At 44.0% G+C, this 17,735-nt stretch overlaps 1 protein-coding gene across 2 annotated transcripts in view; it reads left to right on the top strand.

Annotated features, from left to right (window-relative positions):
• ABTB2 (ankyrin repeat and BTB domain containing 2) overlaps positions 1-17,735 on the top strand; it is a 193,177-nt gene that overhangs the window by 130,243 nt on the left and 45,199 nt on the right. The window contains exons 1-3 of one of the 2 annotated variants that reach the window (XM_075129503.1): positions 385-404; positions 1,645-1,791; positions 4,648-4,858. In XM_075129503.1, the coding sequence (XP_074985604.1) occupies positions 4,668-4,858 (191 nt within the window). In that variant the 5' untranslated portion in view covers positions 385-404; positions 1,645-1,791; positions 4,648-4,667. Of the gene's footprint in view, positions 1-384; positions 405-1,644; positions 1,792-4,647; positions 4,859-17,735 lie in introns of those variants that run through there. The other variant, XM_048852837.2, reaches the window with a different exon arrangement.

Here is a 17,735-nt window from a genome sequence, read left to right as displayed (position 1 = left end):
TGGAATAGCAAGAAATTGTGTGATGGATCGAGGAGTGGAATTATGGGAGCTGCTGCACATCAGGATTCCAGTGCAATGGTTGAATTGCCTGTGTAAGCTCGCTCAGTGCCTGTGGACATTATGACAGGCTCTAAACAGTACTTCCAGTCGCACCAAACTCTCACCCAATTTGGCTCTGTTTTGTTATAGACAAAGGAAGAACTGTGAAGTGATACGCAAAGCAGACTGAAATGGAGTACTTGTGGCACCTTAGAGACTAACAAATTTATTTGAGCATAAGGTTTTGTGAGCTACAGCTCACTTCATCGGCTGCATGCAGTAGAAAATACAGTGGGGAGATTTTATATACACAGAGAACGTGAAACAGTGGGTGTTACCATACACACTGTAAGGAGAGTGATCAGGTAAGGTGAGCTATTACCAGCAGGAGAGAAAAAAAAACCTTTTGTAGTGATAATCAAGGTGGGCCATTTCCAGCAGCTGACAAGAACATGTGAGGAACAGTGGGGGGGAGGAGGGGAAGCAGATTGTGGGTTCTGATCACCACTATATAAATTGCTTTTATGTTATTGACATAACTAGTCATTTTACATCAATGCTTTTGTAAAGAAAGTGAAACGGTTTTAGAAACATGCTTAACAACCAGAGAGAGAGAGAGTGTAACAGAGGGAGAGGTGTTTCTAATTGAACTTTCTATTTGGGTCATTTGTAGAAATGCAAATAAATGCTTTTATGGGCCAGTTTTTCAAAATCCGCTTCTAAGAGTAATCTTACCTGCCCAAATGTTCACAACACGTAAAAAAATTTAAACTTGTGCGTTCAAAACTGCCTACTGTCAGCTGCACAAATGAGATCATTAATGACCTGGTTTTCAGAGATGCTGAGAATCTTCAGTTCCCATTCACCTCAGCTGGACTTGGCAATTATGCTCAACAACCTTAAAAATCAGGCTATTGCATCCAACAATCTGATTACAGCTATGCAAGTTCAGCCTGTGGGCACACAACTTCATTTTTGCATATACAGTTTTAGGGTATGTCTACACAGCTAAATAAAAAAAAAAAAGACCCACGGCAGTGAGTATCAGAGCCTGGTTCAACTGACTTGGGCTTGCGCTGCAGGGCTAAATATAGCAGAGTAGATGCTCAGGTGAGAGCCTGGGCTCTGAAACCCAGCAAGGGGGGAGGGCTTTGGAGCCCAAGCCCAAACATCTACACTGCTATTTTTGGCCCTGAAATGCAAGCCAGAGTCAGTTGACCTGAACTCTGAAACTCACTGCCGTGGGATTTTTTTACTGTGTGGACATACCTTTAAAGGCTTCTTTAGACTCTCCAAAATTTTTGTTGTAATTTTACAATAAAATAATTTTACAAACTCTTTGTTCCCAGCATTTACAGGCTGCAAATAGTATTTGTGTTTGCTCCCTAGAGCCCAGCTGCTCCGCTTCTGCCAATCAACAGAATTAATTGGTTCCAAAGACCACCTGAGCACTGTGGCTGAGTGAGCAGCATGCACTGAATTCCCCAGTCACCACTACAAAGAGAAATCAGTGCTTTCAGTATTTCCATTCCATCCCTGAATGGTGGAGTATTCCCCTGGCCCTGCAATTTCACTTGTAACAGGCCTGTTCACTGCTCTCCCCAGGTGTGCTGTCTCTGCCTGCCTACTTCAGCCCCTACAATGATGGCTCCATAAGCAGTGATGGACGGGCCGATGCTTATGCCCAGCTGGAGCTCCGAACTCTGGAACAGTCTCTCTTGGCGACTTGCGTTGGAAGCATCTCAGAATTAAGTGAGTTTCAGCTGTAACTGATCATTTGTTTAAACAAAATATAAGGACTGCTGCTATTGAAGTCAATGGCAGTTTTGTCATTGGCTTCAGCATGAGCGGCATTGGTTCCATGTTATGTAAAATTTGATTGTTTCAGGGTGCTGTTCGTGGAAATCAGATTAGGATGTTTTATGCTTAATTTATGCATAAAATGTCCCTCTTCCAGCATTTTATTCTTTGTCTTAGTGACTTCAGTGCTGGTGAAAGATCTATTTACTAGCTATGTAGGTGCTTAAATGGCTTTCATCAGCCTAATGTCGGAGCACCAGATTAACAGCAGTTAGTCAAATGGCCACAAATTCACTTTCTAGTTGTCATACACTAGTAAAGTTTGGATGGCAGACGCTCCAGGGGAAAGTTTTTTGTTTTAATTTAAAATATAAAAATGAGGAGGAGGGAAATCCTGAGAATGCTTCTGATATAATCAATTTTGTAAATCTTTTTTGTTAACAAACCCCAGATTTTGGGCCTAAACTACTTGACAGTGCCCCTTTAAAATAAACCAAAATGATTTGTGTTTTTCTGGCCTGGTTTTCCTTGCAAAATTTCTGCTGGCATGACTGTCCCAGTCCCCGTGATCTGAAGGCTAATGAATATCAGGGGTTGGCCAGGCCCAGAGCTTGTGGTTTCACCATTTATTTTGCAACTTGCCTTAATTTGAGGTTTTTCAAATTCTTTTAACACACCTCTATTTATGCTGGAACACAAGGGAGCTTTTGTAGCATGGGCCCATGATTGAATGCGGCTTCCTCTCCCTCTTTCCTAGTCCCTGCTTTGGCCAGCTTAGTCATTACGTCTAGTGAATGGATGTCCTGATATAGTCACCTACTGATTTTAAAATATGGTCTGGAGGTTGCCAAAGAAGTAGGGAGTGGGATGTTATTCTTTGCTGAAAATTTGAATTCCAGATGTATTTCTTTTCTGATCATGCGGGATTCCGGATTAGCACAGAAGCTAGAAGATGCACAGGACTCTTGTAAGAATGTTTGGGTTTTAGGGAAAGATTCAGGAGCAACAGAAATGAGAAAGGCAGAGACATTAGGAGGTTTTTTCCTCTCTGGAGTCTACTTGTAAAATGAATTTACTATGCGACGAATGAGTGCACAGCTTCACGTTGCAAAGTGAGGTTTTAACACCCCATCGATCTGACTCACTAATAACTGCATAATGCTCAGACATACAGTAGCCATGTGTTTTCCCCAGCCTGTGTAATATCAATCCCTAAAGCGTTCAGCTGGAGGCATAGTAGTAAACTTGGTCTTTTTGCTGTTAGACCTAAGTGGATTAGCATCATCCTAAGAACTGCACTGGGAGTCAAGGGGGGGGGGGTGAATTCACATTTTGAGTGGCTAAGTTCACGGCGCCATCTCAGACCCAGCTTGGTGTTGGTGGCTATTTCAATTCCATCCTTTCCCAGCATTGTAACCATAGAACACAATAGAGGAACATTTCCTGTGAGGATTCTAGAGGACGGTAGAACATAAAGCAACAGAAGATTCCCAGGGAAAAAAGAGACCCTGTGCCTATATGGTATTCTATAGTAGTGGTTCAGACTAGTGCTACGGGAATACCACTACTGTAAATTGTAACACTTGAGGCCTTTACTGTCAGGCTACTGTAGTGTTTGTAACGTGGGGTGTAGTATGTTTAAAGCAAGTGTCAGCTGAAGAGCACTTGAGATTTATATAACCAAAGGTGTTCTCTGCAGGTGCTAACCCACAGCAGCTTCCTGTTCTGAGGGGGAAGGGTTAGTATCTTCTTAGTAGCAGCTGTGTAACATAGATTTTCCCCCTCCCAGTTGCCTGGTCAGGAGTCTTCCAATGTATTGACACAGGACGGTTGACAAGGGTTCAGAATCCCCAAGAACTGAGCAGCTCAGAAGACACTGGATGCTTTCTCCTTGAGTTGAGACCTTTATGAGGCTCAGGGAGAGACTTCCAGCAAGGTCTGTGAAAATCAGAGAGAGAGAGAAATATAAGGACTGGCTCTTTAATAAGGGAGGTGGATGTTGTTACTCCTTGGAATCAATCTTCAGCTAGAGAACAGTGAGGAGGATAAGAGAAGCGGACAACCAACAAGAAGGGACTTCCAACTAGGACAGAGGCTTTCCTCTTTCTGTCATAAGAACCTGGGCAGACAGTTGGGACTTGAGGGCTAGTTAGGTGGGATCAGATGGCTCCAATGTAGGGAACTGGTCTGGCCTCATAACATGTAGAGGACAGGGAGAACCAAAACAAGCAACCTACATGGACGCTGCCTCTGTCCCCTTGCATAAATTATGTTCCCAACCCAGTGCTGATGTAGGATCTTACAAAGTGTATTTCATTAGCCAAAGGCAGGCAAGAAACCCATGGATGTGGCTTCAGAAGAAAAGAAACAGCATTAAAATAGCGAAGAAAAATAATGCAAAGTCATCACACTGATCCCAGATGACAGGCAAGTTTAGCTACTTAGATAGTAGTTTAATTCTACCATGACTTGTCTAATGGCTAGGAATTTAAAAGGAAATTAAATTTCCATTGCAATAAACCAGTGATTCTCAACCTATTTAACATTGTGGGCCGCATCCATTACTGTCTGTGGCCCTGAGGATGTCACATGGGCCGCAGCTCTGTGCTGATTGGGCCACAGGTTGAGAACCGCTGCAATAAACTATAAAATGGCAGCTCCAGGACCTGCCTATTGGCTTAGTGGGTAAATAATAATTACACACAAAGAAGGCTTTCTCAGTTGCCAGTGATTTTATTTAGCTGAGAAAATAAGCATATGGGTCTGGATAAACATTCAGAAATGCTTTTCCTGTCCCCTTTTGTGCAGGTGACTTGGTATCGCGAGCAATGCACCACATGCAATGTTTGAACACCCTCCGCCCTGGCATGAGCCCTATCCGGCAAACAAGGCAACAGCAGCCCATTACCTGGTCCCCTGATGCCCTCCATACCCTCTACTACTTCCTACGCTGTCCTCAGATGGAGTCCATGGAGAACCCCAACCTGGATCCACCAAGGATGACCCTGAACAATGAACGGTAGGGAAGTCTGTTAACTGTTAGCAGTAAGGAAATCAGGCCAACAAGGCCTCCTTTTGCAGAATAGCTCAGGGCTTATGTGCAGTGCAGTTCGTTTGCAGGAGGCTATCTATCAGGCATCAGTTATTCCTGCTGTCCAGCCAGCATGGGTCATTAGTCTTGCCAAGTTTACAAGGTGTTGGAATTGGAGCTGGGAAGCAAGCTACTTTCTCAGACAGTCTTTTCCGAGCAAGATGTATACTGTATATCGCCAGCAAGGCTTGTCTAGGGACATTGCCAGGAGTGCATGTGGCTGCCTAAAGCAGTAAAGACCTTACCAAAGAAAACGTTACCTTCTCAATACCACTGATTAATGATTGTCATCATTCTTGGGAATACGAAGGTTGATTGCAGTGGAGAGCCTCAGAGGGGGCTTATTTCAGTTGCTGCTACGTGTCTAGTAGGTGGGAAACTTACACAAGAAGTCAATACCCCAATAAAAACAAAAGGGCCACTCTTACTCATGCCAAGTAGTACCTGACTCTGCAAGTAGTCTTATTATTAGATCTGGTTGGAAATTTTCCAGTGGAATATTTTTTAATCAGAAAAGGTTGATTTGTCTAAATTGAAACGTTCTGGGGGCATGTATTGATTTTTTGACTAAATTCTGACAGAAACCCTGCAGGTTTCTGATACAGCTCTGCCTGCCAGCTAGGTTTCAAAACCTGCCTGGGTTCCTGCTGACTCACCCACCCAGCTCCTCAGCAGCCCACCTGGCAGGCTGATGGGGAGCCTGGGAGTCCAGCTCCTAAACTTGCAGCTCTTTGCTAGCCTGGACCTCTGGGGCTTCCCGTCTTTCTGGTTCCCAGGGTCCCTGGTTTTGAGGCAGCCCACCAGATGGACTGCCCCTGAGCTAGGGCTTCCAGTATCCCAGCTCTTCAGCAAAACAAAACTTTGGTATTCACATTCCACAAGCAATGCTGAAATTTCATTTTTGTTCTGTTTTGGAATTATTATTTTTTTAAATTTCTGAATGTCCCATAGAATGGGAATTCCAGTTTCTGGCCAGCTGTACCCAGGACATGTTAGTGTGCCTTCTGCTATGTGGTTCATTGTCAGCCTGGCAGAAAGTCAAGCACACAGCATATCCCTTTTGCTCCTTTTGAGAGCAGTCTCTGGTTGAGAAGCATCCTAGGCTTGCACTGTGTTAGATTCCAACTCCCATGCCAGGTGGCCACATTCTCAAAATGAAAACGCACAGGAGCAGGGGAAGGGATGATACCTGTCACAGATTTACTAATACTGTGGCCCCTTATTCCAACACCAATGTCCTCTACTGACCCCAGTGTCCCCCTTGTGCTGAGTGGCAGCAGATGTCCAGGGCCTTATAGGTCAGTTCTCCAGTGAAAGAGAAATTTGGTGATATGAAATCCAGATATACTCTAAGTGTAAATTTGCTTTATTTGCACACATTCGCCAGTGCTGGGATGAGATGGTTGAACAACATGCAGGGCAATCCCTTCTTTCAGGCATCACAGCCCAACCAGTGCCTGGTTCCCAAGGAGCAATTCTGCCTCAAGAATGGATTCTTATCAGAGCCCAAGGCAGACAGCAAATTCTCCAGCTGCTCACACGGCTCCCTCTCTCCCCAAGCTGCCTCTATATCCAATCTTGCATAATCCGGCTAACAACAACCCAGCACAGCTTCCCAAGACTTACATGTCAGCCTGTCCAAAACTTTCTTGCCAGCTAAGAACTTGGAAGACTGTGTGTAACAGCACCACCAAGTGACACCTGCCGTAACAATATGATAAAAACAGATTATTCCACTGTCACTCAATCTCCCATTAATTTAAAAAGAGATGTTTTTAACTTACAATTTTTTTCTCACTTAAAAATAATAAAATAACAAACTTAACATCTAATGTCATTTTTAAAAGTTAGCTGAAAGTCACTTTAATAACACTAACGGAGAAAATAATTTATAAATCACAACAAATTGGCCTTTCCACACACCCCCGGACAGGGTCCTTCATGACTTTCTCTTCCCCCGTTTCCCAGTGTGGACATGGACCAGCCCATTTCATGCATTCACCCCTTCTCATCACCTTCAGGGCTGGTGCCGCTGCCAAGCCCCACTTTTGCAAGCCTGACTGTTGCTGCTGTTGCCATCGCTGCCAGCCAGGGCTCACTCCTTCAGGCCCGATGGAGGTGCAAGTGCCACTGGCCAAGCCCCGATGGTGGTGGGTGGTAAGTCTGCTGTAGCTGCTGTCCTCAGGCACAGGGGATAACAGCTTCTGAGCAGAGCCCCCAGCAGGACCCGTGGGCGAGGAGAGGTGCTGAGCATAAAAATGGGTGTCCCATTTCCTGGTTCCAGGTTTCCAGGACAGAATGCAGAAGTCTGGGAGGGAAAAAAGGACGTCTGGTCACTTTATCCAAACAGCAACTGCTATAATTTCAGCCTGAGTGTCTTTATTGTAGATTTTTAAAAATGGCAAATAAAGAGAGCACAATTATAAAGTGTCCCTGATAGAGAAAGCAGAGTGCACATCTCAGTCTGAAAGATGTTCCTTCCTGAATCCCTTCACAAGCCTACCCCTTAGCAGACTGTCAGGGAGGTTCCTTTGCTCATCCGGGCAGACTGTTACTATGTTCTTGTGCGGCACCAACCCCAATGGGGTCTCAATCTTATTGGCGTGCTACTTTATTCCAGAATAATAATTCTCCCTGTACTGATGCCCGATCTTCCTCCAGAAGAAACTACAACCTTAAAAAGATCTGTCTGGTGGGAATAGAAGCAACTGGAGAGAACCAGTGTGAGCTTGTGATAGAAATAAGAGGAAATAGGGAATGCAGCAGGTTTCCTTTTAAGTTGTTGTATCTAGATAGATAAAGAATAAAGTTACATGGTTAAAATAGGGAAGGGGATGCAAACGTAATAACTGCAAAGTTGGCCTACCAATCTGAAAAGGCCACACACAGTATGTCTACATTACAGTAGACATACCCAGTGAGAGTAGTTGATCAGAGTTTTATATGGGTTAAAACATGAATGCCGTCCCAGTTTTCCACTTTTCTTCCACACCTGCATCCCTTCTATGATCTCCAGAGCTGGGTTAGAGAATGCAATATCACAATTTCAATGCAAGCTGTATGTCTATTTTATGTTTAAATCAATACTAGATGCTGCATCAGCAGCAGGTTTTTGGAATGTTTCCCACCACTCACTTCGGATCGAGACTTAGGTGTACAGGAAATTAAAAGCGATATTTTTTTTTAAAAAAATCAAAAGTTTGGCATTAGAAAAAAAACATGAGCCTGAATATACCAGACTGAGCAAATGGCTTCAAACTTTGATGGAACCTGTGTAAGTCAAACTGCTGGATATACCAACAGCAACTAACTTCCAACCCCACTTGGAATCTGTTCCGAGATATGTTTGTATGTGTCCATACCCCATTGACCCCAATCCCTGTTATTTAACATGGCTAGTGGGGTAAATATTGCTGGGGACGCTTTGTACATGAGTCTGTTTATTCATTCCCAACTAAAGGGAAAAGACAGTCCAGGTTGCATAAGTGTGTGCCAGGGCGCAGTCTGATAGATGAAGGCATTGATTCACCTACTCTGACTTGGCAAAGCTGTGTAGCCAGCCCTTTTATTCTTTACTGAGCTGTGCTAAATCAGCTGCAAACTCTGCATTGCTCTGTTGTGCATTTATGGTCTCTCTAGAATATACTTTTAATGTGTACTGCAAATCTGGGCTATTTTCTAATGAAAAATCTCAGTCATGAACCAGGACAATAATGCTGAAATGCTTTGCAATTGTTTGTGCTGTGGTTCCTGGGTTGCCATGCAAAATCTATCAATGTTTTTAAAAGCCCTAAATTTAGTAAGGAGGGAGATGATTATTAGAGTTACAGGTCTAGTCTTGTAAACTCAGGACTGATTTTGAGAAGCTCTGAGCACCTGCAACTCCTATTTACTTCAGTGGGAATTGCTGTTGCAAATTCAAAGCTCATAACCTATTAGCCATTTGCTTTATCAGATGAGCTCTTTGTCAATCAGTTTTATGCCACCCATTACACTTATGAAGGGGCATACTATGAAAATCACTGCAAAATCAGGGTTGGGAAGGACTTTTTAGTGCTTCCCTCTGACACTGGGGGAATATAGAATTCACTATCCTAAAACTATCCCTGATGGCTGCTGTCATGTCTAGGCTGTCAAAATGGTGCTGAAAACATGTTGTCAAACTACAGAGTTGCTGATACATGCAGACTCAGCACCCTACAACCAACTCATTCTGAGTGCAATTCATGTGTATGTGAGGGAGTGTGAGAATGCACATATAAAGGGGAAGTGTAAACTGTGTGTGAGAATCCCCATGCAAGTGGCCTGCACACTTAGGCCCCCTCTGTTCATAAGAACATGCAAACTGCACCTCCTTGTCCATGGTAACTCCCTTAGCAGCCAAATTGATAGACCAAAAGTGGTGGCAGTAAATGAAGGGGTAGAGATAGTGAGAGCCATGTGGGATTGAGAGAAGCTTGGGAGCCTCTCTGCAGGTTGGCAAGTGGCAGAAGCCTCCTATTTAGGACTCTAGTGTATATTTTCACATTGAAACCTGGGGAAGCTTGTTGGCTGGTGATGCGGCTCTGTGGTGTTCTGATTCCTGTCCAGAGGCAGAAAGCTGCAGTGAAGAGAGAAAACAGGCATCAGTAAGTAAAAAGCCTTGGAACATTGTCCCTGTTGAAAACAGCATGTTTGGTACATGATGTACTTTGAACCCCATCTTGGCCTCATCCTCTGCACATGCAGAGTACTGTCTGCTGCATTGTGCCAAATGAGACACCCAGGGAGGTGTTTTGCAATTTGCAAAGTGCCACACCTGTGAAATATCATGTCAAACCCTCTAGACAAGGATCTGAGATGTGAGTAAATCTTTGCATAGCAACAAATCCCAGATTGCCTGAGGGCGTCAGAGCTCATGAGTGTCATATCAGAACACATCTGCCTTAGTCACTGGCAAAAATCAGTATGCACCAGGCACTCATATCTCTTGGGTTTCACAAAGATTACACAGCAGCCAACATATTTTCGTTGTGTGAAGAACAAACAGGTGTGGCTCGCTCCCGAAGCTCCTGCCCTGTTTTTTCCCCTTGCTGATGTCAGTATGGCTCAGAGCAGTGGTTCCTAAACTGTTACTAAGGCGACTAACTGCATTTTGTCTTTTTTGTGGGGAGACCCACCATTACCCCTGCTCCCCTTGTCAGCCCTCTGGCCTCTGCTTTCCCTCTCCTCCCAAGCTTGGCTCTTCCAGCCCTGTCCCCTCCTACAGCCCCAGCCAACCCTTCTCTCTCCACAACCGGGCCACCATGACTGCTGACTGTCCGTCCACTTGCTGGCTCCGGCCACTTCCTGCCTGGGTCCTGCTCCCTGTGCCGCTGCCTGCTGGGGAAGTGAGAGCAAGGGGCAGCAGCATGGAGGAAGTGACTGGCGCCGGGGAGCAGACAGCTAGCAGCCTGTCCCCACTGTGTGTGCCCCAGAGGTGCTTCCTCCATGCTGCTGCTGCCTGGATCACGCTCCCCAAGCCTCTGCTTGCTGCCCAAGGGAAGTGAGAACACAGGGCAGCGAGCATCTCTGGGGCACTGCACTACAACCCACTTAGACCTTTCCCAGGACCCACTGTTTGAGAAATGCTGGCTCAGAGGGTAGCATTCTACATTCCGTGATCATGTCCAATGCTAGTGGGACTATGGGGCACGGCATTTTGAGAAGGACTATCCCATGTTAAACCAAGGGCCCTTTGCCCACATCTGCTAGCTTTCCAGGTGGAATTTAAAGATATTGTGGTGTTTTTCAAAGGAGTAGAAGATAACTCTGGTATCTGGCCAAGATAATAATACTTATCTCTTAGATGATAGACCTTCTGGAATACTTATCTCTTCATCCATAGATCTCAAAGTGCTTTACAAATAAAGGTGTCATTATCCCCATGTTACAAATGGAGAAACGGATTCACAGAGAGGTGAAGTGACTTGGCCAAGTTTGCAGAGCAGGGCCGTACCAGAGCCAGGAATAGAAACCATGGGCCCCATGTAACTCCTAGGCCAGTCTGCTCGCCACTGGACCATGCTGCCTCCAAAAGAGGATGGGGTGTCCAAGGTTGTGGACGTGTTGTCACATGCCTGTCAGAAACTGGGAATGGACAATGGGGGATGGATCACTCACTGATTGCCTGTTCTGTTCTTCCCCTCTGAAGCACCTGGCTTTGGCCACTGTCAGAAGACAGGATATTGGTCTAGATGAACCATTGGTCTGACCCAGTGTGGTTGTTCTTATGTTCTTCCTATGCTTCAACTTCCCTATTTGTAAAAAGGGGATATGATACCTTCTCCATCTTCGTAAAATGCTTTGAGATCCTCAGGTGGAATGTAAGCCCATAAGCCCAAGATACCAATTGTCTGCAGTGGTTGTTTCTTGATAGCATTGCTTTGTAAAGCACTTTGGAATACTTTATTTTTAAGTCTAATCGTGTCTATCATCACTGTCAGTGGAGCCAGTATTGTCAGAGCTTTATGAACTGTCCAGGATGCACATGTGTCATGCTTCACACCCTGTCTGCAGTGTGTCGTTTTATTCTGAATGGCAGAGAGTATATAACACTCTGTTGGCAGAGGCTCACAGTCTCTTCATGCATTTGAATCTCCCAATAAAAACTTTATTCCAGAGCTGATGGAGAAGGCCCCATTCAGCCAGCAGTAAAAATTCAGGACTTGCCAGCTTGATAGAAATTGACTGTTTCTAGGCTGAAAAAGCTGTGAGCACTGCAAAAAGCCATCCATGAGTACACAGGGGCCCAGCTCATGGGAACAAGAGAAACTGTGGTTCTGACTGCTGGCCACTGGAGGCCTTCAGAATACTTATGTCAGATTTTGCTGTTCACTCAGAGGGGGCTGTTTTTGTGACGTGACTGCCAACCAGGCCGCTATCAGTCAAATCCTCCCACCCCCAGTTGCACTGAAATGCCTCAGAATGGCTGATGCTCTTTTTGCTTTCAGCTGGGCAGCTGCTCTATGTACCAGGTTCAAAAGTGACCTAAGAATTTCCTACTTCAGAGAGGAGCCCCTCCCATCTGTTACCTCACTGTCTCCAACGGCCATGGGAGACAGGCCAGTCCTTGCCTACAGACAGCCCCGCAACCTGAAGCAAATATTCACCAACAACCACATACCACACAACAGAACCACTAACCCAGGAACTTATCCTTGCAACAAAGCCCGTTGCCAATTGTGCCCACATATCTATTCAGGGGACACCATCACAGGGCCTAATAACATCAGCCACACTATCAGAGGCTCGTTCACCTGCACATCCACCAATGTGATATATGCCATCATGTGCCAGCAATGCCCCTCTGCCATGTACATTGGTCAAACTGGACAGTCTCTACGTAAAAGAATAAATGGACACAAATCAGATGTCAAGAATTATAACATTCATAAACCAGTCGGAGAACACTTCAATCTCTCTGGTCACGCAATCACAGACATGAAGGTCGCTATCTTAAAACAAAAAAACTTCAAATCCAGACTCCAGCGAGAAACTGCTGAATTGGAATTCATTTGCAAATTGGATACTATTAATTTAGGCTTAAATAGAGACTGGGAGTGGCTAAGTCATTATGCAAGGTAGCCTGTTTCCTCTTGTTTTTTCCTACCCCCTCCCCCCCCCCCCCCCGATGTTCTGGTTTAACTTGGATTTAAACTTGGAGAGTGGTCAGTTTAGATGAGCTATTACCAGCAGGAGAGTGAGTTTGTGTGTGTATGGGGGTGGGGGGGATGTGAGAAAACCTGGATTTGTGCAGGAAATAGCCCAACTTGATTATCATGCACATTGTGTAAAGAGTTGTCACTTTGGATGGGCTATCACCAGCAGGAGAGTGAATTTGTGTGGGGGATGGAGGGTGAGAAAACCTGGATTTGTGCTGGAAATGGCCCAACCTGATGATCACTTTAGATAAGCTATTACCAGCAGGACAGTGGGGTGGGAGGAGGTATTGTTTCATATTCTCTGTGTATATATAAAGTCTGCTGCAGTTTCCACGGTATACATCTGATGAAGTGAGCTGTAGCTCACGAAAGCTCATGCTCAAATAAATTGGTTAGTCTCTAAGGTGCCACAAGTACTCCTTTTCTTTTTGCGAATACAGACTAACACGGCTGTTACTCTGAAACCATTCAAGCCTCAGTTGCCAAAAGGGCCAAGCTGGAGCAATGTATAGACGTTATTGCCATCATCTGTTGCCTCTCAGTGCACACTCTGGTTTGCCAGGCAGCAGAAGAAAGGATGACCAATTGAGACTAGCTGTTTTCCTTCTGTGTCTTCTGCTGTATGGAGTATGTGCAGCAATGTCTGCTCTGCAATGTGGTTCAGTGGAGAAGGATGAGAAATGCAGCAATGCTGATGCTCCCAGAACCCAGAGGAAACTCACCAGCACTTTATGGTGCTAGCTTCTCTCAGGATTAAATGTCACTTAAATATTGAGAGGGTTCAGAGTAGCAGCCGTGTTAGTCTGTATTCGCAAAAAGAAAAGGAGTACTTGTGGCACCTTAGAGACTAACCAATTTATTTGAGCATAAGCTTTCGTGAGCTACAGCTCACTTCATCAGATGCATCCGATGAAGTGAGCTGTAGTTCATGAAAGCTTATGCTCAAATAAATTGGTTAGTCTCTAAGGTGCCACAAGTACTCCTTAAATATTGAGACGAATGGCTTAGCTAGTTACAAAATAAAGAATTAGACATTTATTTGACAAAGTGTTGGAGCCCAGGGTTTCACTAGCTAGGAGAGAAACCAGAGATGGGCCCAAGTCATTAAGTCCAGATCCACAATCAAACCGCAGTCCAGACAGGCCTAAAGTTGATGTTTGCTCAGATTTGGCGGTCAGCCCATTGTATGCACAGTAGTTTGTGTATGTCTATCTTTAATCTAGGTAGCACAGGTAACAATAGCAGTGAAGATGCGGTGGCATGGACTTCAGAGGGGGGCCAGCAACCCTGGTAGGCACCCAATGTCCCCAGTGGGCTTGTACTGGGGTGACTATCCACTGCTGAAACCCATGCCACCACATCTTCATTACTGTTGTTAACCTGTGCTAGCAAAAGGGAGAGGTCTTCTCCCACGGGATAGTATTGCATGTTGAAGTGCTTAATGAGGAATTTGCCCCTTCCTACGAAGCATCCAGCATTGCACAGAAGAAGATAGTGTTCCAGCATGGCTACTCCTGTAGTGTTAGGACACCCACCTGGAAAATCTTCTCATTTTGCTTTTTGAAACAAAAAAATTAAAAATACTTTTTTCCTTATACACCCCTTTCATCTCATCGGTGAAGTGCTTAGGGCCAAAGTCAATTAAGCCTCTCAATCCTGGTTGGCAGATGTTCTCTTCCTCTGTGTACAGAAGACATCTAGCCAGTAGGAGTGTGACTGCATTCTAAATATCTATGTTTTAGGCTTGATGCAGGTGATACCCTTAAAACACTGCAGCGGTGCAGCTGCGCTGCTGTAACACTTCAGTGAAGACCGTACTATGCCAACATGAGAGCTTCTCCCATTGCTGTAGTTAAATCACCTCTGCGAAAGGCAGCAGCTGTCAACAGGAGAAGTCCTCCCATTGGCATAACTGTCTACACCAGCGCTTAGGTTGATATAACTGTGTGGGGATGCGGAGATTTTTCACTCCCCTGAGTGACACATTTATACTGATGTACGTTTATAGACCTGGCCTCAGTAGCAATACTTTTACAGAAGTACTCTGGTCTCATGAAGTGTCATGTAGTGCAATAGCGGAACCACAAGCTGTCTCTTGGATCTCCTTGGAAGAATCCTCCCTAATGCAGGTTCAAGAGGGGGTTGGACTAGATGACCTCCTGAGGTCTCTTCCAACCCTAATCTTCTATGATTCTATGAAGATATTTGTGTTCAAATTTTTTTTACAGCCCTGTCTTGTTGCTCTCTGCGCCCCATCTGGAACATAGCTTGATACATTCAGCTCAATAAGCCATGTTTCTGAGATTGCTGGCAATAAAATTACATTCTGAGATCTCTTGTCTGATGGGGCTGTTCTCTCTAGGCCTGCCACATCAAGCACTTGAGAAACTGGCTATTGTTTCACTTTGAAACTGGCTTTATGGGTGTGTCATCCCATAGTTCACTCTGAAGTTCAGTCTTTCTCTTTCTGATTGGGAAACTGCATCTTGTTTTATGCCTTATTTTGATTTATGTCCAAATCTAGTTTCAGCTCAAGGGTAGCTGTAGCCATGTATTTTTCAGGCATATGGAACTACTTGGATCTGCCCAATAAATGTACAGTATTGTAAAAAAGCCCTTCTATACTTCAACTTCTGACAACCAGTGACTATTGAGAAATGCATAGGAGTTTCAGAGAGTTGATTTCATTCAAGTTCTAGAAGCAGATAGATTTAGATTTTTTTTTAATTTATGGGAGATTTTTTTTATAAGCTTAGCTCTTTTTTGCATGATGAATTTAGAGGCATGGTTATCATGACTGTGCATGGTAAATCAGTGAATTGTCTCTGGAAATTATTACATATTATTATATACGTGAGGCATAACATAAGTAGATAGAGAATTGCTTGGGCCCTGATTGAGCCCCTTGCCTTGAGTAGTATTGTACTATGGACCAGACTGATATTCTTAATCATGTTGAATAGTACCTTAATCCATCAGTAGTCTCACAGAAGTCAATGTATGTAAGGGTATCGCAGTCTGGCCCTGTCCAAATAGTTCCACTGATAACTCCAGAATGACTTGTACAGTACTATTCAAGGTAAGAATGGGTGACAAAAATCGAGCCCTCGATTTGATTATGCAGCTTGGGCACTCAATTATAGGAATCTGAGACAGAGAGGTAAGTGATTTGCCACAGGTGACATACAAGTCTGCATCAAAGCTAGAAATAAGAACTTGTATCTCCTACCTCCCTGTAACCACTAAGATATGCTTCCTAATGTCGATAAGGAGCATTTTAAGAAAGAATTTTAGAGTTGCAGAGCTACCACTGGATCACTTCCTGCTGTAATTTGCAGCCAAGCAACACCATTAATTTCAGTGGTGTGACTCCAAATTTACACTGGCGGGGATTGAGAGTAGAATGTGGCTTACTCTCTTTCTCCTTTCAGCAAATATGATAGACTAGAATATATTCCATCAACACAGTGTGGTTTCTCCCCAGAGTAATCCACAAACAGGAGATTTGAATCAACTCAGACATGAAACTCGTTTGAGTGGGATTTGTCTTGCAGAGCAGATATTCTTTTGAAAACCATCAACCTGGCATTTACAATAAGCATTTGATGAAAACAGTATATTTTGGTTTAATAATCCACTATCAGATCACAGAGGCACACAGTCATGAATAAGGAATTGTGAAGCACAAATTGCTAGGGCCTCCTTTAAAAGAGATTCCTGTGAAAATCTAGGATTACCCCAGGGGGAGTTTAGTTTCTAATCTCTGCAGGGCCAAAGAGTGAGGTGGTGGTGGCTATTGTCATAAAATATACCAAGTCACGTTTACTCTTCAGAACAGCTTAGCTGTTAGCTTCCTTCTTTGTTATGAAGATGTTCTTAACAATAAAAGAGGAAGCCAAAACAACCTGCTAGCCACTACTGCTGAGGGGCACTTGGCCGGAGACTGTCCTTTATTTAGTACTGATATTGTTTAAGCACTGACCAACTCTTTCCTCAGGAAACAGGCAAGTTCTGCAACTTGAGGTCTGTAATTTACTCCAGTAGGAAATATTAACCTCCATTAGGAATAGCAACTATGGGGGTTGCCCAGAGAAGAAACTGTCAGCTTGGCTCCATCATCATTCTTTTCCTTTAATGTGCATTCAACCAAGGAGTTCTATGCCCTTCACCCACATTAGTTAATAGAGCTTTTCAAAACTCTTATTATATTATCTTTCATGACACACGCCTATAGAATAATTGAAGCAGATGGAGGTTAAATGACATGCCAGCAAATCAGTAGTATAGGAAGAGAACTTTTGAGTCAAGACTAACTCCAGTCAGTCCCCTGTGCTGTTCACTACACATACTCTCCCTCCCAGAGCTGGGAAGAGAAGCCAGGGATCCTAATCCTCGCTCACCTTCTGTCATCCCTAAAATGTCTTTGCAGTAAAATAAACCCCCAACAATTTAAAAAAATTTCCTTGGGTTTCCTCCCCTCCCTTTATGATGTGTACTGGTTAGGTTGATCTTTGTATTGTAGAGTAATAAACAATGAACAATAAAGGGAACCTGGTATTGGAGACTTCTGGTTGTACCAGCCCTGGGAATACATTCCAAATGTGCCCTTTAGTCACCCAGGCACTCACTCATTGTCACACACTTTCATTTTCATCTGACCAGCTGGAAACTTAATGCACAAATAGCAAAGAGTTTAAGATTGAAAATCTTCTTGAAATTGTAGTTACAAGAACTGCAAATGGGTAGCATGCAGACACTAGCTATTTCTTACTTGCTAAGAAGCAGAGCTGAAGAGTGTTTCTTCAGTTTTAAAACACTGTAATACAGGTAGGGAACCTGATCCAAAGCCCATTGCAATCAGTGGGAGTCTATCCATTGATTTCAATGGGCATTGGATCAGGTTTAGGGGAGGTTAATTGAAAAAATGCTCATCTAGGTTAGAAAACAATATTGTACAAGAGAATGTTCTGTGAATTTCTTTATTTTGCAAATACAAGGATTACTGCCAACATTGTCTAATAAGAGAGAAATCATAAGACAAACTGCTACCTAATGGTAAACAGAAAATACTGATCTGACCTGTGTCAAACTTTTGGGGGCTACCAAACATGAGCTAACAAGTG

Source organism: Caretta caretta, chromosome 6 (genome assembly GCF_965140235.1).
Source record: "Caretta caretta isolate rCarCar2 chromosome 6, rCarCar1.hap1, whole genome shotgun sequence".
Lineage (NCBI taxonomy): Eukaryota > Metazoa > Chordata > Testudines > Cheloniidae > Caretta > Caretta caretta.
This window is presented reverse-complemented; position numbering and strand designations above follow the sequence as displayed.